Source organism: Hippoglossus stenolepis, chromosome 20 (genome assembly GCF_022539355.2).
Source record: "Hippoglossus stenolepis isolate QCI-W04-F060 chromosome 20, HSTE1.2, whole genome shotgun sequence".
Lineage (NCBI taxonomy): Eukaryota > Metazoa > Chordata > Actinopteri > Pleuronectiformes > Pleuronectidae > Hippoglossus > Hippoglossus stenolepis.
In genome coordinates this window covers 15,821,131-15,846,863 of record NC_061502.1, presented here as the reverse complement: position 1 = coordinate 15,846,863, position 25,733 = coordinate 15,821,131, and the positions used below count along the sequence as shown (strand labels likewise).

General features: G+C 45.0%; 2 protein-coding genes across 8 annotated transcripts in view; both read left to right on the top strand.

Moving 5' to 3' along the window:
- Positions 1–2,119: 2,119 nt before the first annotated feature.
- LOC118099281 (sine oculis-binding protein homolog) lies at positions 2,120–14,936 on the top strand. Of its 2 annotated transcripts, none has more exons than XM_035143724.2 (7): positions 2,120–2,451; positions 5,098–5,227; positions 5,525–5,719; positions 6,888–7,039; positions 8,292–8,387; positions 8,553–10,505; positions 12,631–14,936. In XM_035143724.2, the coding sequence occupies exons 1-6, from the start codon at positions 2,359–2,361 to the stop codon at positions 10,494–10,496; spliced, it is 2,610 nt and encodes an 869-aa protein (XP_034999615.1). In that variant the 5' UTR covers positions 2,120–2,358; the 3' UTR covers positions 10,497–10,505; positions 12,631–14,936. The 2 variants fall into 2 exon arrangements, with proteins under 2 accessions (XP_034999615.1, XP_034999614.1); XM_035143723.2 differs by having other exon boundaries at positions 2,121–2,451; positions 8,532–10,505.
- A 1,481-nt stretch (positions 14,937–16,417) lies between these two features.
- The window catches only part of LOC118099269 (rho-associated protein kinase 2), a 32,093-nt gene continuing 22,777 nt past the window's right edge, over positions 16,418–25,733 (top strand). For all 6 annotated transcript variants that reach the window (XM_035143709.2, XM_035143708.2, XM_035143703.2 and 3 more), the window contains exons 1-5: positions 16,418–16,915; positions 21,818–21,899; positions 22,357–22,457; positions 23,231–23,368; positions 24,474–24,734. In XM_035143709.2, coding sequence (XP_034999600.2) covers positions 16,820–16,915; positions 21,818–21,899; positions 22,357–22,457; positions 23,231–23,368; positions 24,474–24,734 — 678 coding nt within the window. In that variant the 5' untranslated portion in view covers positions 16,418–16,819. The remainder of the gene's footprint in view (positions 16,916–21,817; positions 21,900–22,356; positions 22,458–23,230; positions 23,369–24,473; positions 24,735–25,733) is intronic.

Below are 25,733 nucleotides of genomic sequence, written 5' to 3'. Positions count from 1 at the left end.
ACACACACACACACACACACACACACACACACACACACGCACACGGTTGTGTCTCCATGACTTCAGAGGACATTGGCTTATACTGATTTCTTGGTAACTTATTCTAACCTTATTCTAACTTTCCTAATCCTAACCATTATCCTAACCTTAACCTAAACCGAGCCTAAACCGAACCTTAACCAAAACCTAACATTAACCTAAACCTTAAAACATGTCTTCATCTTAAAATGTAATGATTCACTGCTGGGGACCTGCTTTTGATCCCCTTAAGGTCCCCAAAATGTGTAAACAGATTTAAGTTACCACAGCATAAGTAATACCTGGAACACACACACACATACTGTATACACACACACACACACACACACACACACACACACACACACACACACACACACACACACACACACACACACACACACACACATACTGTACACACACACCTCCTTATGTAAACGGCCTGTAGGCATGTGGGACTTGAGCTCGGGGCCAAATGTGGACATTTCAGGTGTTTGTTTTGCACACACACACACACACACACACGCACACACAATGTTAGACACGCAGACAGACACACACACACACACACACACTCACAGACAGTGATCAAACAGATGCCATTTGAGAAAAGCCCCAAACATTCTGCTGTGGTGTCGTTTAGCTCACAGCGCTCTTTTCATCTCTTTATTTTAAGACAAGAGTTTACAGACAGTGTTTGTACTGTGTCCCCTCAGATAAAACACAGTCTTTGCATTCCTTATGAAATGTATCTGTTGAGATTTGGGAGGGGTGGGCGCCAGGTTTTGGGTTACACCAAATCAGAGGGCCCTCCCTTCCCTGTCCACCGAGGGCAGCGTCAAGTTACTCGCACAGAGCAGGACATGCACCGATAGCTGCAGGATTTAGATGTCAGAATAAAAGCTGGAAACGTGGGTGTGTCATAGTCATCATTTGGGGACAAACTTCAGACCAAAGAACAGTTAATTAGGGACAACTTGTCCAATCAGGGACAGACTCCATGTCTCCTAAGTGGGGTTCATGGTCTGTATTCATATATCGTTTTCTAGTTTTGATGACCACTCAAAGAACTTTACAGTTTTGCCACTCACCCTTTCACACACACGTTGGTACAGTGCAGGACTCTCCATCACACACTAGCAGCACAACCGTCAGCGACAGTTCTGGGTTCAGGGTCTTGTACTTGGAATGGGGGAGACTGGCATCAAACCGCAGACCTTCTTGTTAGAGGATGATCCGCTCTACCTCCTCAGCCACTTTCAGGGGATTTTGCGAGGAGATTTTTGTTGAACCTCACATATTCTTTTTAGAGAATCTTATTGTTTTGTGTTATTAGGTTGTTAAGTCGTTGACGTTAGAGTTAGACGAGTAGTGATTATGTGGCTTGTGGCTCAGTCCTTCTCATGACAGACCTTTGTTGACGTGTGACAACTTCTTTGACGACTTGTTTCTTTCCTCCACACTTTCAGAAACTTTGAGGCTCTTTGTTGAAGTCAATGATTTGTTTCTGGACAAGGGCATTTTCATGGTAGATGTTCTTTTTAGTGTATATTTGATTTTATTACACTCAAGCCTTTTGTTATTGTATTTTATTGTGAAGTTGGCCTTTTCATGGTAAAGAGCATCTATCTGGGCTTTAGTGTCATAATATAGATTTCAGTCCCTCAAAAACCATGAATATTATTCAATTATTCTCTGAATAATCAATTTAAATGTTGACAAAGACCCTATCTTGCTATTTTATATAAAAATCTGCCCCCTGATCCAAATCGGCCACAAAATTCAATGGGTTCTTTGCTGACCCACATCCTTCCAGCAAGTGTCGTGGTAATCCAAGCAGAGATTATTGAGATAAATAAATTGTCAACAAAAGTTAAAAACTCAAGTTGAGTCCATCACACTGGATGGCCACTATAGTTTTTGCTTCTTTTCTTAACATACTTTGTGATTCAGTTTTGATTTATTCTATTATGAATGTTCCTTGATGAAGTTGTTGTTTCTTAGATTTCTATCTTCGGGATAGACCCTGTAACACTCAGACTCAAGGAGGGTTTACTTTGAAAGTGCTGGCCGGAACACATGTGTTAGGTGCCGGTCGGAGCTTGACGGCGGTGGAGAGGAGAGAGTGGAGATTGTTCGGCGGCGGAGCCTCCAGCCCGGAGCGCACGCATGTTCAGTGGACTCGGATGGTGCGAAGCCCCAGATGAAGGACTCAGACGACCGGGAATGACAGCCGCTGTCACCGGGAGTGACAGCTTTCACTCTGACCCACTGCTCCGCTAAACCAGCTCCAGCTGACACCCAACACTGATCCGGATCGGATCCAGCCACACCGGGACTATGCCAGAGATGGAGAAAGGGAGACCACCGGAAAATAAACGCAGCAGGAAACCCGCGCACCCCGTAAAGAGGGAGATCAACCAGGAGATGAAGGTGAGAGTCAAGTCCAGTGAGACGCATGTTTTTTGACGTGTTTGGTAACTTTTTACGCACGAAACTTATTCATTGCGCACAAATCACTGCTGGGAATAATCAGACACATGCTATGTTTGTTTTTAATGAATGCCCCCCTTGTGTATTTCATGTAGACCTAAGCAACCATAACGCACTGGGAGTTTACGCAAGTTTACGCATTGGGACAATAAACTTAGTATAATAAATCTTTATTATTAGTCTAAACTGAAAGTGCCAGACATAAACGCGCCCTCAGGGAGATCGGGGCGTTTTAATTACAGATGTTAGCCAGTGAAGATGAGTAGGTTGTCCTCTTCATGACGCCATGTCAGGCCAGCTGTGGCCGGACGCGCAAACTCTTGATGTCCAGATCCAGATGTGCGTCACTTCTTCTTCTTCTTCTTCTCCAGCTCCTGCGGGTGCGCACACTTGCTGGACCACAGAGCTTTGCCCTCATGCCTCCCATAAGAGAGGGGGCATTTATATCCTTTAAATAGCCTTCCTCAGGAAAAACACTAATGTCCTATCTGGCTTTTTTCTTCCCTCGGGATGCACATGAAAAGTCTCATAATATGACTGTTCACTAATGATGTGACCTTTAAGACAATCTCCTCCGCTTGTTGCCTCTGCACAAGTTAAACCTCAGGAACAGACATCTCTCCCCCCCACCATTATGAGCCCATTACTGCATGGAAACTAATCCATGGATTGTCTGCTTTGTTTGGGTTTGGACGCTGCCTATTTGAGACTGTGACTGTGGTGGTAAAGGGATATCTGAGGCTCCTTCAAGCAGGAGCTGAGAAATATAAAAAGACAAGCAGCTTTTTTCTTTTTTTTTTGCGAGAAGGGGGGGGGAGATTGTAGCCTTTTTCGTGAGAGAGGAAATGTGCTCTTTTTTTGTATAAGTGGTTTGGACTGTATCGTTTGATATCCAGGGGAGGTGTAGAGTTACAACTTAACTAATTTTAATCAAAACACGTGAAACGCTATCCCCGCTTGATGTAAGCCTGCCTGGGCTGAATCTCAGGGTCGGCCCCAGTTTGTTGCCTTTGGCTGCAACTCTCTCTGTGGTTTGGGATATGGCTTGTCACTCTCACAAAGCAGATGTTTGTCTGAACTGCCAAAAAGAAACAAAAACAACATTGTGGGAAGTGGAGGGGTGGGTGAAGAGAAAAAGAAAATGGCCTGTCTTTGGTTAACAAGAAAACAGAAAAGGCCAAATGACAGTGAGATGTATATGCATATAAAGTTGTCATGTATGTTGGCCCTCTGGGGAACGCCACAATTCCCAGATTAAGCCTGATGGGAAACATGCATGTTTGTGGAGTAAAGTCCTACAGATGTGCACCTTTAAAAGAAGTCAAACCAAGGCGAGGGAGTCGAACTGATTTCTCGCTCAGCTGAGGTCCAGCCTGGTGTTGTCTCTGTAATACATCTGTTTCAACACCAAATTCGGACCTACTCCCTCCACGTCAGACACGAGCGCAGCACCGGACACCGGATACCCAACTTTAATCATCGTTAGGCATATTTAGCTGGACATGATACCACCGCTTGCACTCAACCCACACACTCTTCCAGACGCACACACACAGCAGAAAGTGAGCAAAGGCGAGAGGGAGAGATCCATTTCTTCTTGAGGCCCCGGTGCAGAGCAGAGGTCGGAGTGAGGAAAGCAGGGGGAAAGAATGTGCAGCCAGTATACTACACTGCACTGCAACACACACCACCGCCACCGCCTCAGCAGACTGGCTGTGCTGGAAAAGGGTGAAACCTGAGAGGCGGCGCTGTGTCGGGTGTCAGGGCTGGAAGGTGCAGGGGCGGAGGGGAGGATGGCGAAGATGGGAGACGGTGTGGGGGGGTGGCAGAGGGGAGAAAAAGCAAGGAAAAGGGGAGGGACGGGGGAAAGCTGGAAAAGAGAGAGGGAGAGAGTGGTGGACACTGGAGAGAGAAGAAGGGAGAGGAGTGGGGCATTTCCGAGAACCGTGGGACCTCGCTGCGGTGTAGGGTGTCCCGCTCTGATTTCTGCCCATTCCGGATCAGGTTTCTCCTCCAATCCGGTTCTCCCAAAGCCACAGAGAGAGGTGGGTGGATAAAGAGAGAGACCTTTGTGTTTTGTTTTCATCTGGTCGTAAAAAAAAAGAGAGAGAGAGAGAGAGAGAGAGAGAGAGAGAGAGAGAGAGAGAGAGAGAGAGAGAGAGAGAGACCACACATCCCATCTGCGGGGAACAGTTTTCTTTTCTCCCTCTTTTTTCCAATTAAAATAGATAAACAAAGGATGATTCATAGATTTCACACTGGTGTTAGGTTTTAAACCTTTCCGTCTCAGATTTAGCAAGAGTAAACAACTCGAATACATCATGGAAAAAGTGTCACACTGTACTCCACTGTGCCCATATTCATTTCTCAGACAGGGCCGGCGCTGAGAAAGAATCCCTCGCATTGATTCAGAGTGGGAAGGTCTGATTATGTTTAACATAGGATAAAAAGTTCCACTAACAAACCCCAGAGATTTACGCTCACAATTTCCCATTTGCAGGCAGGCTAAGGCTCAGTTACCCTATCAATTTACATGGAACCTTAATCAGTGATTTCTCTTTTGGTCGTTTTTTTTTTCTCCCGCAGACGTTTGCAGAAAGCACCATGAACGAGCTGCTGGGATGGTACGGATACGACAAGGTGGATCTCAGGGACTCCGAGGCCAATGAGATCAGGAACTACAGAGAGAGGCGTCAGCATGTGTCTGTGCTGAAAGGTGAGGGCAGGTGTCGACGGTTCACTGTTGGAACTGAGACGTCTTGAATTCACACTCACAAACAGGTTTTGCAAGTTTTGTTTTTCACAGACATTGAGTCACTTTTTGAAATTCGCTAGACCCCAGATGCAACCTCTCAAATTTCATTCATTCAAGTACATCTATTGTTTCTCAACGCGTTTGTACTAAAAATCAGAGTAGGGCATTGTCACAGGTGTCGAAGTTATTACAGTATCACGTTTGCCGCACACTGGATTTATTTACAACGTGGTGGTGTATCATGTTTATGTCTTTCAGAAAACTCGTTGCCAAAACTAAAGGGCCTGGACGCCAAAGTCGGCCATTCAGTCCTGGCCATGAAGAGTGGAGAGAGAGAGTCCTCCAGTGTGCCCTCATCTTCACCCTCCTCTTCATCAACATGTTCAACCCTGACCACCCCCAAAGAGCACAAGAGTGCGCCTGTAATCGTCCCCCTCATAAAGCCATCAGCAGGTATGACCACACATGGAGAGATACAGATTAGATCATTGGAAATTCTGGAAGTGTTTGTATCACAAGCTCTATATAAAGATGGATGACATGACAGCTTCCCTAAAGTGAAGCCAAAGCATCTTGGTCATCCCCTAGTGGCTGGCTGCAGTATATCTACATGGCATCCTGTACGTTATTGGACGTGACATAGATCTCATCACACCGATGTATGTTCAAGTATTCACGTTTCTGCTGAGACTGAATCTTTGATCGGTCTCTGGCTCTAAATGGGCAAGACGGCAGCGAGCGTATGCGGAATCTTTTGGCTTTATTTCTGGATAGTGAGAGGAAGTTGAGACGCGTCGTCCATCTTTATATTCTGTCTGTAATTTATACACCGTCTCAATGAGCAAGACTTGCCGACATTTATCCTTTAATTTGAAGGTGTTTACATCCAATGTAGAACTGTGACCTTGACAGTGAATTGCACCACTGGAATATCTGTGTGTGCAGCATGGATGTAAATATCCTCAAGTAAACCTGACAAGGTCGACTCTTGAACCATAGTTTAATTTTCAGCTTGCTGGAGTTCCTAAATCAAAACAATGGAAAATATCTCATATCACTTTCCGTTTACCGACAAACTGCCCTGCAGATTAGAGTCGAACCATTAAGGATTAATGGGGGTTGATGCTGAAACCTACATCAGGGAGTAAAATCTGTCCCATACAGAGACATCAGCTGATAGCTATATTTTTTAAATTGGCAATGATTCCTGAGATGTTTTTAAAGAAATGTAGTTGAGGCTTGATATTTGACAGTTTAACTATAAACTTTATTATGAATAACTATAAATAAAAAGAAAACCCAAATACAACCAAATATGTAGAACTTGAATCAAGAAAATAAACATTTCATATAAAATGTAAATAAATGCATAAAATAGAAGAAGTCGTATTATTCAAACATATACTTCATCAGATAATTGACTTTAGCATCAGTTTCTAAGCAAACATGTCTCACTGGTCCTGGAGTCCTGGTGAGATGTTGAAATCCTCTTTAACCAACACCCTGATTCGATCTTTTAACCCTCACACTCGTCCCAAGCTCTTATCAAAGTTGTGTGCTTGTACCTTTGTAAATAGTAACTTACTGGTTTCCCTCCTCTCCTGTGATTCTCCTCCTGCAGTGGAAGATGTACAGAATGTACAGATTGTGTGCGTCTGGTGCCAGAAGGAAGGTGTGAAGCGCTACTCTCTCTGTATGGGCTCGGAGCTCAAGAGCTTCTGCAGTGAGAAGTGCTTCGCCGCCTGCAGAAGGGCCTACTTCAAACGCAACAAGGTTAGTGGTAAACAGAAAAATGTATCCACAACATCACAGCGGGGGTGGGGGGTCACAGGAATTGAACCGGCTTGGTCCCTCGCTGGTGACATGCAAACCCTGGGATCTATATGATGATGAATGATCTATAGCTTGTTTATGTTGAAATTCAAGCATATACATGCACATATAGGTGGTGTTATACTGGGAGAGTTTCTGCCAGCTGTGTCACTTTACGTACACAAGACACCCAAGCATCAAGTGGTTGCTGGCAGGTAAACAGACCTTGAGAAAGTGATACTCCTGATCTTGTGAGGTCATAGCAGATGGATTAATTTACAGGAATTTAAGAAAGTGGGGAGGGGGATCTGTGAGAACACACTTTTTAGTTATTATGAAGGAGCCCGTATAGGAATGGTGGGAGGGAGGTCAAAGTTTGTAGTGGACACTTAGTATCAGTTTCGCGTTAATGGAGGAGGGGCCGGCCGTTAAGTGGCTCTGGTCTGGAGAACCGCTCCGATGCACATTGCCATGATTTTTCAGCTTCCCTTACAACATGGCTATACCCTCTTTGGTGTGGGTTGACATGCGGCCCTATCGCCTTTCACCCTCGCCATCATTTATACTGTGGTGGGTTTTATTCACATGACGGCAGTAACAAAAATTGAGTGCTGAGCAAACTGCGTGCAACAAGCCCTCCAGTTTTTTTATTATAGGTGGGGAGGAGAGCGTTGCCGTTGGCTTGTTACTGCTTGTCTGAGAGGAAGGCCAGGAGGCCTGGGGCGAGGTGTCCATTTTCAGTGCATACCTTACCTTCAGCTGCCTCATGTTTCGTAACTCAACACGACTCAATGGGTCACAGAGATGTGGGAGCACTCAGATCCACAGCGTATCAGCTTACATGAATCAAGAGGAATTTCCTACATTAATGCTGGCAGGGCCATTAATAATATGACAATACATCACCTGCATTATCTCCCCGCTCGGTTGTAGAGTCGTATCTGTTTCACAACACGGTGATTGTTGTGCTGACCCTGAGGGTTTGGTGCCACCCGTGAAGTTCAAACCTCCACGACAGGCCGATTTATTAAAAGCTATTTTTTGAACTTGTTATGCAAGAAGCTCAAAATTTGATTTGGTTTTAATAACCGCAGAAAATTCCCAGTATTGCAACATCGTGAATTTGAGATTGAATGCATCACAAGTAGGGGGTCTGACAACCTGCCTCACAGTGCTTGCCATGTGTGTCACGCTGCGGTTTTTCTCCTGTCAGGCCAGAGATGAAGACCTCCACGGTGAGAGATCCCCTCAGCACCAACATACAGAGGACTCGCCCAGACTGGTGTTGAAAATAAACAGCAATGTCAGAGTAAGAGGACTTTATCAATGTATCTTTTGTTTTCCAGAGTAAAGTATTAATATATGTATGCTATGAAGTTAAAATAACTGTACAGGCATGCTGGAAAAATGTGAGTCTTTCTGCTAGATCTGTCACTTAAATGACCCCCCACAGTCTCTCTCCCCTGTGCCGCAGGTGTGTGACTGGTGCAAGCACGTCCGTCACACGAAAGAGTACCTGGACTTCGGATCCGGTGAGGAACGACTCCAGTTCTGCAGCACCAAGTGTCTGAATCAGTACAAGATGGATGTTTTCTACAGAGAAGCCCGTGCAGCTCTCACCAGCTCCAGCCCGAGCAGGCCCAGTCAGGAGGGGAGGGCGGATGGCGGCGGGGGCGGTGTCAGCGGGCAAAAGTTACTCACTCCTGACTCTTGGAACAGCAGCAACAGTATAGGGGAAGCCCGTCATAGAAACCTCTCCCCTAAAGGACCTGCGCTAATGCATGGATCAGCAGAATCCGCCTCCATCTCCTCCTCAGAGGCATCCTCCTCCTCTTCTTCTTCTTCCTCTTCTTCCTCCAAGGTCCCTGTCTCTGGGCTAAGGACGTTGGAGAGACCCATCCAGCCCCCTCCACATCTGCCTGCCATGGAGATGTCACCCCACCCTGCTCAACTTGGTCATCTGCCTCATCCTCGCTCCCATCTGGACCATCAACCAGTGCCTCAAATCCCCATCCCCTTCATCAGACCTCCTCTTCATGCTCAGGGCCTGAAAAGCCCCCATGCCAATGCCCCCAGACACCCAGGCCCCCCCTCTAGCCCCATCCACAGACCTCCTCACTCTCCACACCTGCAGCCTCCCAACTCCTCTTCCATTAATCCTCCTGGAATGATGCACCCTTTTCCAGGAGCCTACTTCCCTGGCTTGCACTCCCCTCCTCTGAATATGATGCCAAGAGGTCCCATCCCAATGCCTCACATGATGAACTTTGGTTATCCCAATTTTGGCCCTCTTCTGCCACAGGCCACTGTCCTGGTCCCTTATCCCATCATTGTTCCCCTACCTGTTCCCATACCTATTCCTATTCCCATTCCATACCCGTCGAATTCAACCCCGGAACCTCCAAGTCACGGTGGAGTTATCCAACCTGTGCCAGAGGGTGCAGACAGGGGTAGATCTAGGGTTACCAGGCTGCCATCCCCAGGGATCCTTGAAGCAGAGAGTAGATTGGTAGCAAACAAGTTGGGTGGAACCTTAACTCAGGGTCTCCCCTCCCCAAGCGATCCCCACACGAGGGACACAGATTGGGTTAAACTGGAGAGGCCATTCCCATCCCCAGCATCCACACTCAACAGTGGAGCATCCTCTCCCAGAGTGCAGTACAACGAATCTCTGTGCTCAGCTGCAGGGTCGGAGGTGCTGACAGACTATAAGCAGCAGCAGTCAGAGCGACAAGTCATCCAAAGGGTTCTTCATAGGGCCCAAGTGAAGCTGGAGCCCAGTGCCAATGGAGTGGTGGACCTATCAGGGCTGGGGGAGTCAGGGACTGGGCAGGGTACCAGATCAGGGTTCCACAACATCATCAGACCCACCCCTCCGCTACCAGAGTCCCCTTCACATGACACTGTCTACCACCACCAGGACTCCCACACTCCACCTTCACACACCCCGCCCAGCCCCACGGGGAGCAGCTATCAGAATGAAATCACATCCTCTGCCTTAAAATCTCAGGACCACTGTCTAAATGGTATGTCCTCATCGTCCACGCCCTCCAGTCCAGACTCCTCCCAACCACAGAGAATACCAGTGCCACCCCCTGACCCCATGATCAGCGAGCTGGAGGCCATCAAAGAGAACAAGTGCTCTGTTGGCCCGGTGCGGGTCGAGGGCCCAGTCGCTCAGTCAGAAGAGCCCCTAGCTGTAGTCGGGGAAGTAGGAGAGGACCCCCATGTTCCTGATGAGGACCATGCCTATGCCCTTCCCACAGCGCCAAAGACAGGTGGGACCACCACCCCTCTGCTCTTGCCCAAACTCAGGGACAAGGGCAGCCTGCGGAGCCCTGCTAATATGCCCAGTGCTGGAGACATGGAGCCAGCTCTGAAGAGGCGATGCTTACGAATCCGTGATCAGAATAAATAGAGGATGGAGGTGAGAGATTATATTACAAGGCGAGGCCATGTATAGATAGCTTTGCTTTGACTAAGTGTTATTATATCTGGTATCATATATGGTCAAGGACCAGAACTTCTGTGCCTCCTTATCGTATTCAAACTTCCGCACAAGCATCCCATGGGTTTTACAGCACCAGAGCATTTCTTTGAGATTTCCAGATAAATTTAAGGGTTGACTTTGTTCTGTGTGGCAAACCCCACCCAAGTAGTATCCCACACAGATTAAATCATTTTTAAATGCCATTTAACCCGGGTCTGGAAAAATGTGAGCATACAAAAAGAAAAATCACACATACACAGGGCAAGCTTAATCACAGGTCTCACAGTATGCACGTGGTCACTGAACAGCATGGCGCCATAAAGAGAGAATCCCAGTAACCTGGCACTCCTCATTGCTCTAAGGTTACAACAGCGGGAAGGAGATGGAGGGCACAGCCAGTGAGAGTCACTGTGAAAGCCAATCACTTCACCACAACCTGACAGTCATGACGCTTTGTTTGTATGGCTGCCTTGTTTTTCTACAATTAAGTTATGTGGGCGTCTGTTTAAGAAGCAGGGAGGGATTTTGGTTCGAGGAGGCCAGATGGCCGCTGCCGAATCAAAACCGTGACCCTGAGGTTGTGGGATAGCGTGTCCACAGGGAGACAGATCGGCTGAGTATATGCGACCCCGAAGTCAGAGCTTCTTACAGTATGGAAATTGAGGCAGTGCAGACATCTTTCTGAGGTCACTGCAGAGACGAGAGATGAGTGTCAGGCGTATGAGAGCCAGCCCTCCGCTGCGATGGAGCTCTGGGGCTTCATTAGAAAACACAGGGGCTGAACCGGAGCGATCCGATTACACGTGTCATAACGACACCCTGTTCTGGCTTCAGCTGGTCTACAAGTCCTGTGCTCTCTTCTTTCCTTTTCAGCCCCTTTTTTCCTCCTCTTCACTTATCACCCCTGTCCCCTGCCAACCAGATGTTGTTGTTAGAGCGCAACAGAAAATGCCTCCTTTACTCTGCACCAATCGAAGGCCCCTCTCGACTCCACCCGCCCCATTGGTCGTCCGAACAGGCCGCAACACCTCCCGCCATCCTCGCCCGCTGGTGTCTTGCCATAATGAGATCACGTTACCATTTGACTGTATGCAATGAGATTAATCTGCTGATATTACAGAAAGGGCTTACATTTCACCTGGCGTGCTTTACTCGCCATATCCCGCCCTCGGGGCCCTAGCAGAGAGGTCACATTAATTATGGTGTTAAAAAATGAGGTCCGTTGATAGAGAGAGTACAACATTACCCTTTAGTGTTACAAGATACCCTTCCCCTAAATGCGCTCCCTACTTTACTCTTTGTCATCTGTTGTGGTTTCCTGCGTCCCCTTAGCAACCAATACATATGAAATCACAGCGTGCTGCCTGTGTCGTGCAGACGGATTTATGGCTCCGTGTTGTGTGTAATGGGAGCTGGCTGCCGCATGCGAGTGACTTTAGCTGACCACCTCTGTGCTCTGAGCCCAACATTTCTGTCCTGTTCTATTGTCTCCACGGATAAAACTCCTTTTTTGATTTTTCACAAAAAAAGAGAAAAGAAAATCTCCCTCTCTGACAGAATCGGCCGCCAAGTGGAGGATTTTACCTCAGGAAACAGCCCTTTTCTTCGTCTCGGTTTCTCCCGGCCTTTATTTGGGATATTTTATAGCCCCGTGTAATCCGATCCCACCACATGGGTATTCGCTGAGCGTTTGAAACTAAAACGCAATGGGACAGAGGGAGTACAGATCCCTGGTTTGGCCCTTACATGCTTGTGTGTGTGTGCGTCTGTTTAATATGTGTTTGAACGAGCGTGTGTGTGTGTGTAAGTGTGTGAGAGAGAGAGACAGGGGCCAGATGTTCTTGGTTTGATGGTGCCCTGTGCGACAGTTATCCGAGCGTTGACATGACTAAAAAGCCTCGTTCTCAGTGTTTATGTAGAATGGGTGGATTAGGGAATGAGTGTCCAGGGCGGGTGGGGCTGGTAAAAGATATGGTGGCAATGGAAACATATAACATCTCACCACGTTCTCCCTCTTTTTTCTTTCTGTTTTTCCCCCCCTCTCTCTCCACCTAATGAACAGATTCACTGTTTAACACTGTACGGCAGTGCCAGATTCAGTGCCACGCCCCCTTGTGGACGACACCAGTGCTACCACCCTCCGGCCTCTCCCTCACGCCCGTCCGCCCACCAGAGAGCCGCCCTGCCTGTAGACCAGCAGGGTGCCAGCCCAGGAAGCAGTCCAGATGGCCACATTATCTCTGGAGGGAGGAAACGACACAGTCACACAGTTTGTCCCGGACCAAAGAGCATTTCTGGCTCGAGTGTGTTATGTCGTGTTCATGAAGCATCTCTGATCTTCTTCTAAAGCGTTCACAAGTTAATGTGGCTGCCAAGATGCGCCACTTCCCTCCTCTTCCTCCTCCTCCTCCTCCTCCTCCTCCTCCTCCTCCTCCTCCTCCTCTGCTTGCTCCGCACAGCAGACACAGCTCTGATCAGCCTTGTGTGGTCTTCTCAGATGGAACCTGAACATGATCTCTTTCCAGGGGAAACGGTTTGTTTTCTCTGCCTGGCTTGCACAAAGAGCCACATTGTTCCTCTCCCCATATCCCACGCTGACTCCCCACTCCAGGTTTTGGATTACCTGGTCGACGGGGGCTCAGACTTCAGGAGCGTTTCTTTCCTTTTTTTTTTTTTTACCAACGGCCAGGAATATAGTTTACCCTCCTCTGCTCCACCAACCTAAAAATGGTACACTCTAGTGCTGAGGTTTGATTCCTCACAAGCGATCGCCTGCTCCACTCGCTTCCTTAAAGGGAGGAGAGATATTCTGCTGAGATTGAGACTTCATCCTGGGGCGGAGAGAGTCTGGCAGACGGCTGAATGGCATAAGGATGCTCCCTCTGCAAACACAGCATACTGCACATGAGGTGACGCCAACTCGGAGATACAGTAACTGAGCTGGTCTGTGAACACTTGAGTCGTCCTGATGACGCTGGTACAGAAACGTGTCATTTTACAGACCTTCTCCTCATCATTCACCTGATCTGCCAAAGCTTTAATCCATAAAATCAGAATTTGAATCACTTTTAGCACCGAGCTCCGTGAAGAAGTCTCGAACGTTCATGGTACACGACAGTTTAACTGGTGATGTTTTTTTTTTTTAACTCTTTATTTTTCTGGCTCTGATCAGACGATTCTAATATTACCAAATGTGGTGTTATACTCAATCACCCGATGCTGTCGTACGCAGCGATCAGTATTACAGTCCCCACTCTCGGGGACACTAATGAGATTTGAACCAGCTATAGATCACATAGTAGAGGCTTCGTCAACAGTTGTCCAATTGCAAGGATTCACGTTTTCTTGCCTACACAGATACTATTTGATGATATATTAACTTATGGATGATGCATCTGTAGATTTTCACAAAAAAAAAAAAAGTGCTTTATTTCTTCATTCGTTGTTGTTGTTTTTTCTCCTTTGATGATTGTATTTTGCAGAGTTGCCCGAAGCTCTTAAACGCCCCTCGTGTCTATGTTTATATACCGTGTCCCCACTAGAGAGCAGTGTTTGCCTTTGTAACTTTGCACCTGCCCCTTTACACCAGGAGCCCCCAGGAAAAAAAACCACGCTGCACCCGGTGCCAACTCACTGAGCTTCTACCCCACGTCACGCTGCCATTATGTTACCTTTAAAAACCTGGTTATCGCCCTTTTCAGCCGTGTCATGCCGAGAGGACGTAGAGTTTCACAGTCATCACGACCCGCTCCTAGAATAACCCCAAAGTGTGGCCGACCCCCCCAGCCATCATTCCAAAGCGACATGCCAATCAGTTAGCGTGTGCATGCGTGTGCACGTGTGACCGTCTCCCACCGCTCATTCCAGCCTCCATCCTCACCGCAGGTCACGCTATCATCATGTCAGTGGGGGGCGACGGGGGGACTTTAGTCAACAGCTTGTATGAGTCAGTGGTGACATCACTCCATTCAAACAGCTGCTGTGTCAACAAGTGGTCCTCTGCCCTGACGACAGAGCCCCCCACCCCACCCCCCAACAAAAAATCGAAATACCATTTATTGATTTGTTTGATTGCACATTTTGATCATTGCCATTTCTAACCCGATACAGTATATATATATGTGTGTGTGTGTATGTGTGTGTCAATCCAAAGTTATGCCAAAACAACACTTTTGTTTCAGAGGATTTTGTTGCCTGAAATTATTAGAAGTGTTTTCTCACCTCCCCCCCCCCCCCTGTCAAACATGTCGCCCACCGTCTGAACACACTGTTCTCGCAGGTTGTTTGTATTTGAATACAGATTCAGTGACATGGAGCTTTGGTGCGGAACCTCTTTGTAAAGTAAAATAAATAAAAGTTATTCTAAGAGCAAGGACATTTCTGTGTTTTATTTTGGCAGAACTAACAGTTTTTTTACACTCATTTTATTATTATTATTATTATTCTGTTGTGATGTGTTGGCCTTATCCCTGTTAAATCTAAATGTTGGCCCAAACAATGAGTGAGACGTGGAGCTGCAGATAAGGACTCCTCACTCTCTAGTTCCTGTAAACTTCTATTTTTAGTGGCAGCTCGTCTGCATGCGGTGCATCGACATTCCTGAAATACTGAAAGTTGGTCGAGACTGTGCAGTGACGGTAAATCCGATGGATGAGATAAGAGGGCAGGAATTCGACCAGTGGCTGGTGGATGTGAGGTCGTGGGGGGGGTGTAGGCTGTACAGAGGGTGGGTACAGATCAAATGTGCAGGAGTGGAGTCATCCAAACAATTATTAGTCCTCAGGTAAAGAGGGGAGGTATGCAGGGTGGATCCTGTTAAAGTTATCTAAGGTAATGCAATCCAAAACCGGATGTACCTCACTGCCTTCAGAATAAAAGCACTAACTAACTTCAAACAAACTTATTTTATATAGCCCAGCCCATTTGTCACATGAAAGATGCATTATGCTTTAAAATACATAGATGCATTGAATATGTTTTTTAAAAATTAAAAAAATAATATTTTTAAAAAGAGATATTTTGGAATTAATCAAATTAACAATTTAAAAAAATATATATTTTCATTCAAGTTACTGTCGAAACAAATGGCACCAACTAGCTTCTTAAACTTTTTGTTAGGTTTGTGTATATCTATTTTATCCATTTATTTACATTTTACTTTGTAAATCTATTTGATTCATTTCACATTTCAACTATGATTTTTAAAGTTAAACCTAAAAAATTCAACCTATGAAGGCATCATATATAATAAATACATGAATAAAGTGCTTTTGTTACATCAGGCTTCTATGTTGGTTCACTTTTTTCCAGAATTTGTATTTATTTATTCAGGCTATTTACATTGCATTTTATTTTTGCCCATCCACACAATAAAGGGCCATTTCCATTGCATCTATCATCATCATCACTATCATGTTAGAAATCAAAAATTAAAAATGTATGTTATGTAAGCCTCATATGTAAAAATATAAATATATACAAAATAAATACATTGCTCTTATTGTGCCAAATTTTTTACATGAAAATTAAATAAGTTCAAGGCTTTTGTGTTTTAAATCTTGTGCAGCAGTTAATCCATCCCCACTCACAACTTTTAAATATGCACATAACATTCACTTACAACCCTTATCCAATGCCATGAGATACAGTATTAGCAAAATACTTGCAAGTAACAATTACAAAGTCTATTTTATATTTCTCTATTTTGCTCATCCAAACTTTAAAAAGATAGAACCATATTAGTTTAAAGTATTAGTTATCATTAGAGCAGGCTTTTCCTTTTTTTTAGGGTGTTGTTCTTCTTTGTCACACAGTTTTAGTTTGACAGTTTCCACCGGAAGTCTCCTCGCCTCCTGCTCCAGCTTGACGTCGCTCCCGCAGCTCAGACACGTTGAGCTGAGATCAGGTTGTTTCTGAACCTGGAAACAGACGAGACGCACCTGAGAGGGAAACGCGTCCGAGAGAACAGAGAAGAACAGAACAGAACAGAAGAGAAAAGAAGAGAAGAGAAGAGAAAAGAAAAGAACAGAAAAGAACAGAACAGAAGAGAACAGAAAAGAAAAGAAAAGAAAAGGAGGAAGTGTGCTCGGGTTCCGCTGAGACATTAATGAAACAGCGTATGAATTATTAACTTGACCAACTCAGGGGAGCGGGCATGAGGAGCTGAGCGGCTCAAACTCGGGCCCACAGGTTATTATTGTGTGTCTTTGTTTCATGTGATCGGCTGTGATCCGCTGTGATCTGCTGTGATCATGCCGGGAGCGGAGAGCAGACTGGAGAGCCGGCTCCACAAGCTCGAGTCCCTCATGAGGAGCCCGCGGGCGGCTCTAAACTTGGAGACGCTGCTGGTGAGTTGATCTGAGTAATGATTCTGTCGCGAGCACACGCACACACACAAACACGCGTCTCACGCAAACAGCTGGAGCGAGCAGGGACACAGTTTCAGGAGAAAGGACGAAACGTACCTTGTATCTGTTGTTGTCGCACGAGTGAAGGATTGAAGGACATCCAAAGGTTTATCTGCTTTGCGACTTGTAGGATTTCCTCTTGCCAGTTGTTTGTTCTGTGTGTAAGGTGACATTCAGTTCCCCCCTAGTGGGACTAACAAAGTCTCTTGTGTAGTTTCATTTCATATGGAGTTATAGGCCTATTGTACCGAATTGTAGCCCTATAGTTTCGTATCATATGGCCTATCGTATGTTATTGAATTGTTGGCATATCATTTCGCATTGTAGGCCCATTGTTTTGAATTGTTAGCCTATCGTATCACGTTATAGTCTCAGCGTATCAAATTGTAGACCTATCTTATCACACTGTGCAGGGTTGTAGGCTTATGGTATGGAATTGTAGACATATTGAATTGTAGGACTATTGTATTGTGTAGAATTGTAGGCCTATCGTATCTTATTACAGTGTAGGCCTATCTTATCAAATTGTAGGCCCATCATATTGTACCGAACTCTAGGCCTATCCTATGCTGCCCTATGGCATCGTAATGATTTGATAATACTGTGAAAAGTTCATTTTGGACATTCATTAAAGCTGTGAAATTTGATCCACCTCCTGATCCACGTTCCACACCAAAATGTTACGACTGTTTCCCCAACCCACAACATATCCTTCCATAAAGTTTTGCTGTATCCGTCCAGTGTAGTTTTCTTGTAACGCTGCCCGCTAAGAGACGAACCAACAAACAAAACGCCATAGACAACATAACCTGCTTGGCAGAGGTAAAGAACATGGAGGAGTTACGGGTCATTGATTTATCTCTCTCCTCCCAACATTCCGTCACTGTCTCCTTGTGATTACCTGTTCAGTCTTTCCGGTGTTGCCTCTTGTTGACGCGCCCCCCTGTGTGACCTGTCCCAAGAATGTACTCAAGCAACTTTGATAACACTATTGTCACTGCTGAGTCACGACCTCTGACCTCTTGCAAAAACAGCATATGTGGTAAAATTGGAATTTGACGTAAATGGCGAAGGTTAAGACAATCTAGAGATATATACCCATACATGGACCTTTAGTCAGAGGATGTACCCCATGTGGAGACGCTCAGTTGCGTCATATACAAGTCAAAGGAGATTTGATGTTGTATGTACCAATCACTACATAAACAAACCTTTCCGTCTGCATTAGTTCCTGCCGGTGGGACCGTGTCTATTCCGAGTGTTGATGAGTCACGAGTGAAATCCAGCGTAAAGCCTCTACTTTCAGCTTCACATAGACAACCCCCGACTCACTTCACAATCAGACAACCACACGTAATGGACCAGTTTAATCCCATCACGTCAACAGTCGTCACTTATCAGTGTGAGCCCCCGCACTCGGCTGCGTTGGGTTCAGAGCAGCAGAGTAGTGGAAATAACAATGGCGACTGATGCGAGGAGCTACCTTGCAGGAAACTGAAGTCACTTCCTGCAATTCAGATGGAGATAACCCCCCTGAGTGACCTCACATCACTGTTTCCTGTTTGTCCGCAATTATTTGTGTTGTGTTCGCACAGAAGATGTTTGTTGAAGCTTTTTTGTAGAACAAAGGTTTTTGGTTTAACGCGACAAACCTTTTCAGACAAAAGGTTCATGTTTCTGTGTTGTTTTAGTTTTTTTGCGTTGTTACAACAACGTCTTTAAATATCTTGTTTTGTCTGAACAGCAGTCGCAAACCTAAAGTAGATAAAATGAATCAAAGCATAAAAAAAGCACTAATTGTTGCATTTTAGAAGCATGAACCAGGAAGAATTTACCATTTTGACTTGTTGCTGATGAATTTCCTATTGATGGAACAAATTGAATATTTATTATTTATTATTCTTTATCAGTTTAATGGTCGGTCTTTGTTTAACTGATTAGTTGATCAATTAATTGATTGTTTAAGTAATTTGTCAAATACGAACACAAGCACTATAAGTACTGGCAGATTTTCCGGCTCCTAAAATGTGATGATTTGCTGGTCGGACAAATCATTTTAAGACTTGCTCTTAATTATGTCAAAAAAACAATTATTTAATTAATTGTACATACTGATTAATAGTAGCTAGCATGCAAATATGTGTCAGAGGTATGTGACAACTCCTTTGTGAAGAATGTAAAGACGTGCACAACGCAGATACTGCCTAAGGAAATGCATGATTTTAATCAGGAAGCCGAGGAACAATTCGAGGCAGGTCTATAGTTTCTATCAGGGGCATGCCCGAGGAGACTGGATCTGTTTGAGCTGGAACATTTTAAACTTTTACACTTGTGCTCTGAGCTCCAGTGCTGCAGCTGAACTCGCTCTGGGACTGTGGCAGCTCACAGTGGAGTCGGGGGGGAGGACACATAGCCCTGCTGGAACTGCACAGTCATGTTCAGATTTGTCCAGATTCCACAGGTAAAAAATCAGAGGAGCATAGGAGATAATGCAGGTTGACTGGCCTCATTAAACAGAAGCAGGAGTCGCAGGAGAAGAGCCAAAGAAAACAGGATGAATGTTTTTCAGGTTTTATTTTATGCAGTTTGTTGTTGGCATGAAACTGTTCCATATCAGATCTGATTTTACTTTGTCTAACTGGTGGATTAAGATAAAGGTCTGGTGGATTGTTATTGTACCAACAGTCTCTAAACTTGTCCAGACCTCCTTATTCAAACTCCAACTTGTATGTTAAGATGTGTTCGTGTTACACTTGGAGCCTCTGTCTTTTCTATGAGCAAAGAGTCACTGGAATAAATGGAAAATGTGTAAATTACTTAACAAAATACAAGTCGCTCTAACCTCCCCCAAGGAAGAAATGTTTGCGCCCCTGTCCGTTTGTTTGTTGGTTTATTTGTTTGATTACTTGTCACAAAGATTACGTTTGTTTTTTTGTTTGTTTGTTAGTCAGCAGAAAAAACTACTGAACCAATTTCCATCAACTTTAGTGGAGGAGTGAAGCATGATTAAAGGAAGAAGCCATTAAATGCTTGAGTGGATCCGAATAAACAGAAGGATTCATTATTCATTAGTTTTCACTTTGTTTAACATGTGAGATAGGGCGTTAGCCTCGGTGGAGCTCAATCCAACCGCAGTTCCAGTTCTTATGAAGTTATTCTACATTTATGATTCTTATTGCTTCAAATTGATGAAGACAACAGATGATTTAAGGATGAACCCGAATTGCCTTTTTATCTGATTCCAGTACCTCAGATCTGACCGTACTAAGCATTAGCTCGATGTGAGTGCTCCCTTTCCTTCAGTTTGTGGAATTTATTGGTGTTTATATGAGGTAACATGAGTTCAGCGATTTCTGGAGCAACAGAAACTATGTGGTGGTCTGTCCTAAAACTCTGTGTCTAATGTGGTTTGTTCACATCAAGGCTGAAACACGATCAACCTAATAATGTCTGTTTCAACGCCCGGTGCTGATCCATCATGTAATTTCTTGGTTTTCATTTAGTTCTCAGTGATTGATGGAGAGATGACACTTAATTAATATAAAGTGAATCTTTTGGGAATATACTGTGTGTGTGTGTGTGTGTGTGTGTGTGTGTGTGATCAGTTTTAGGACCTGGAACCTTCACTCTATTTCAAAAAATCGTTTATGATGCATCAACCTTTTATCATCTTATTTTGCTGAAATTAGAGACATGACAGAGTTCGTCATGGTGGAAAACTACACACACACACACACACACACACACACACACACACACACACACACACACACACACACACACACACACACACACTCACACAGTGTAAAACGATCACAAACCCTGGAGTGCTCAATCTGAATCCTGACCCATAAGCTGTTTGTCCCACAATAGCTTCTGAGGCTTCAGGTCTTATTTCCAACCGTCTGAGGTGGTGGTAGGGGGGTCTCTCCTCACCACTGCTATTTAAAGGTGCAGAATTGTTCCACATGCTGCTGCACCACCCACTCGTATGTCCCTGGACAAACGGGCCCCGCCCTCGCCCCATCACACACACACACACACACACACACACACACACACACACAGAGGCATGGATGACTCCAATTGAACCCTGTTTTTGGGGAACAGAAGGTCAAACTCTGCTGCCCACACACACACACACACACACACTCCACCCTGCCCACCTGCTCGACTCCCCTGCCAGCCTCATGCGTTGGGATCACAGAGACATTTTCGTTCTTCGTGAAACCCAACACCGCCGATTTAAGCGATGATGACACGACTCAGGCTTACTGTGTGTCTGCAGAGAGGGTGTTGTTGTGTGTGTGTTTTTTTTTAAACTGGAGCGGGTGTAGGTGGTCTGTTGCTCGGGCAGGGGGCTGTAATGGCATCATGTGACGAGCTTTTATCATTGTAGGACTTGTTTTGTATTTAAATCCGACTGACTGTCCAAGTTTGGCTATAAGCGCTCATGTTTCACTCAGGGGAACCATACTCGCAATAATGTTATTCCTGTTTTACTTCCTTACTTCCTTACTTCCTTAATTCCTTACTTACTTCCTTTAGTTTTTTTTACAGAATAAACAGTGCAGAAAAGATATTAATTTTGGTCAGACGCAAATGAAAATATTATTATCTTTCTTTCCATTATAAATGATACTTGAATTCAGCTTTGAAACAAAATATTTATTTAATTATTTTAGCATGAGTGTTAAGAACATTTGCTTTTACCAGTGTACGTCTTATTTTGCATGGCAAAAATATTATTAATAAGGCTTTTAATACACTGAGCACTGATTATAAGTCGTGTTTCATGTTTCTACATTTGAAAAAAGTGTGATTGTATTTTCTGTCTTTCAGGATTCTGTCAAGGCCCTGTCGAATGATCTGAATTATCCTGCTCTGAGGAAAAACAAAAATATCGACGCGTTTCTTAATCGATGTAAGTTGTGTCTCTGATTCTCAAACTTACACTGATAGAACAACAACACTCTGACACGAGGAATTACGTAACAACATGTTAGTTAATGCACAAAAAACTAAATGTATGGGATCTTTTTGTTTTTAAATAATCAAAGTCTTCAAACTTTGCAAGAAAATCTCCACTTGGTTTTATCTCAACTCTAAAGGTTACATGCAAACATTCACAGAAGAGATAAGTAGAATAAACTCAGTGAAATGTTGGCATTCAAGTTAACTGCAAAAAGTTAGATATGTGTGACCCTTGTACAGCTTTTTAGTTTATGTGCACTGTATCTTTGTTTAAGGACAAAACTCAGACATCTCATTGTGTTTTATACAAAATGATGCAACATGTAAGAACCATGCAAACCCACATGGCTGCAGCTCGATATGGTATCGTGTGTGTGTGTGTGTGTGTGTGTGTGTCCTCCCCACAGATGAAAAGGCCGTGAGTCAGCTGCAGGAGGTGCAGGTGAAGCTCGACGACTTCAAAAAAGTGAAGTTGATCGGGAGAGGAGCGTACGGAGAAGTGCAGCTGGTGAGGTGTTCCTCTCCGTAAAGGGTTAATCTGTGTGTGTGTGTGTGTGTGTGTGTGTGTGTGTGTGTGTGTGTGTGTGTGTGTGTGTGTGTGTGTGTGTGTGTGTGTGTGTGTGTGTGTGTGTGTGTGTGTGTGTGTGTGTGTGTGTGTGTGTGTTTGCTCCCTTTGACTTGAAATCTTTCAGCAGTTTTGTGCTTCGATGTGAGGAAGCTGCACAGATGTTTACAAATGCAGCAGTTTGCAGCAGAATTCCAGAAAGGTGAACCACCAGAGGGAGCAACAATCTGTGAATCTCCCAAACAAACACAAACTGTGCAGCATCCACGAGCTATTTTGGGCGTTTCAGATATAATTTGCATCTTTCTCGACCGAAGTATTTGACTTCGGTCTCATAAAAGGGATCTGGCAAAGAGACGTTTCCCTATAAACCTTCCAGTTCCTCCAGATGTGTGTGTCGTGTGCCGATGGAAGTCTGGTTTCTGCTGAGTGTCTTGTGGTAGAACAAGTCTGGACTGGCTCAGTGTGTGTAGGAGAGGAGTGTGAAGTCTGGTGTGGGGGTGTGTTTGTGGGGGCTAAGTGTGTTTGTGCTTGAAATCCTGTGTAAGCATGTCTTTGTATGGGTGTGTGCTACAATTACGGATTCCCCTCTCTGCCTCTCATGTCTTATCTTGGTCACTGCGACCTTCTTACTGTCTTCTTGCTCTTATTGTCCTTGAAGAGTTATAACTGAATGTACGCCAACATGTTCTCTTCCGCCCCACCCCCCCCTCCAGGTCCGACACAAGGCCTCGCAGAAGGTTTACGCCATGAAGCAGCTCAACAAATTTGAGATGATCAAGCGGTCGGACTCGGCGTTCTTCTGGGAGGAGAGGCACATCATGGCCTTTTCCAACAGCCCCTGGGTGGTTCAGGTGTGCACATACATTATATAGGTTCTTATTTTTATATAAGCTGATTATAGTGAAACTAGTGAATGTTTAAAGAAACATATGCTCTTCTCCTTCTGCACTGACTGAACTGAGCTTTGCTAGATGTTTGGACACACCCAACATGTAGTCGTTATCATCCTCGCGTTCCTAATGTTATTATAACTGTGTCTCTCTCGTGTGGCAGCTAAGTGTCTCTTAGGGTCTCTCATGAAGTCTCTCTCTCATGTGGCAGCTCAGTGTCTCCCATGAAGTCTCTCTCATGTGGCAGCTCAGTGTCTCCCATGAAGTCTCTCTCTCGTGTGGCAGCTTAGTGTCTCTCAGTGTCTCTCATGAAGTCTCTCTCTCTCTCGTGTGGCAGCTTAGTGTCTCTCAGGGTCTCTTCTCATGAAGTCTCTCTCTCGTGTGGCAGCTTAGTGTCTCTCAGGGTCTCTGAAGTCTCTCTCTCGTGTGGCAGCTCAGGGTCTCCTATGAAGTCTCTCTCTCATGTGGCCGCTCAGGGTCTCTCATGAAGTCTCTCTCTCTCTCGTGTGGCAGCTTAGTGTCTCTCAGGGTCTCTCATGAAGTCTCTCATGAAGTCCCTCTCTCGTGTGGCAGCTCAGGGTCTCTCATGAAGTCTCTCTCTCTCTCTCTCTCTCTCGTGTGGCAGCTTAGTGTCTCTCAGGGTCTCTCAGTGTCTCTCATGAAGTCTCTCTCTCATGTGGCAGCTCAGGGTCTCCTGTGAAGTCTCTCTCTCTCTCTCTCGTGTGGCAGCTTAGTGTCTCTCAGGGTCTCTCAGTGTCTCTCATGAAGTCTCTCTCTCGTGTGGCAGCTCAGTGTCTCTCAGTGTCTCTCATGAAGTCTCTCTCTCTCATGTGGCAGCTCAGTTCCTGCCTTTTCAATCCAGGGAGAGTTGATTGGACTAGCCTCAGCTGTTCCTATCACCTCTCCCTGGTTCACCTGGAGGTTCACTCCAAGCCACCTCCACAATAATGTTTTCCCCCGGGTGGAGATAATGATCTTTGAATCAATTTATTATTAATCCAACCAGATTTCTCAAAGTGACTCTGCAGTGTGGTCTTTAACTGGCATCCCGTCTGTTGTCTCGTAGCTGTGCTGTGCTTTCCAAGACGACCGTCACCTCTACATGGTGATGGAGTTCATGCCTGGAGGCGACTTGGTGACGCTCACCATGAACTACGACATACCTGAGAAGTGGGCTCGCTTCTACACGGCCGAAGTGGTGCTGGCGCTGGACACCATCCACTCCCTGGGCTTCATCCACCGGGACGTCAAGCCCGACAACATGCTGCTGGACCAACATGGACACCTCAAGCTGGCCGACTTCGGCACATGCATGAAGATGGACTCGGTAGGTGACACCCGCGGTCGTGTTGTTACTTTCAAAAGTCATGGACCCACAGCAGGGGTCTGTTTAGGCAACGAGGAACTAGATATGTTAGAATAATATTTGCCTCTTGATTCTTTAGAGAAACTCCTTGATTACTTAAATAAGGCATATTATTCAAAGTACTTCAATCAAAAGCCACATAACACAATACAGAATATTTTGCGTAATCTGACAAACAATCAAACAAACAGACAAAAAACAAAGCTCCTTGGTGGAGGTAATAATACATACAACAGTAAAAGTAACAGTGTAGAATAAGAAATCAGTAATTATTCGATTTAATAAAAGGCAAACTGGAACGTCTTCAGCATTTATTTAATATTCTAGGATATAAATAAAAAAATTGAACGCTGCTTCTCTATGTTTTAATTTAGACCTTGGGGACAGAAAGAAGGCTCGAGCTGAGGGGTCCACATGACTCATAACGTAGCAGTAGATGTATTTGACAGTAGATTTATGAAATATGAAGACCTGACATCTGGACGGAAATGATCCACTGAACCATCAGTGACTTGACATTTCTGTGTCCGTCTCAGTTTCCTCTACTTTTCTTGGGGGCCCTAGTGCACCACCAAGTGTTCAGACTGTGACATGACGCCCTGTGCTGCGACTGTTGCATCAGGTTGTTTTGCAAGTTCTCCAGAAGTTATTGTGTTAAACAAACAATCCTCAGTCCTGTGGAGGTTCTGTCTCTGCCGGGAGTCAGGAAAACACTTTTTCCACCTTTTTTTTTACCACAGCAGTTTGAAAATAACAAGTAGATCCAAACATTTAAGCTCCAGCAAACAGTGTTTTGTATAGTTTCTTTCTTTTGTACAAAACAGAGCAAGATTTTTACTCTTAGGAACAATCAGGGAGTTTTACATGAAGGTCACAACAAGGTAACATTTCACCACAGTTTGATTTATGGCTTTATATCATTAATTAATCCTTTAAAATTTTGACTTAGAGCCCCGAACT

What these genes read in the sequence shown, in the direction of transcription:
- LOC118099281 (XM_035143723.2), top strand. Translation starts at nt 2,359, where the DNA reads ATGCCAGAGATGGAGAAAGGGAGACCACCGGAAAATAAACGCAGCAGG. An exon ending in CCTCATAAAGCCATCAGCAG is followed by an intron (nt 5,720 to 6,887) that starts GTATGACCACAC and finishes CTCCTCCTGCAG; the next exon opens with TGGAAGATGTACAGAATGTA. An exon ending in AAATAAACAGCAATGTCAGA is followed by an intron (nt 8,388 to 8,531) that starts GTAAGAGGACTT and finishes GACCCCCCACAG; the next exon opens with TCTCTCTCCCCTGTGCCGCA.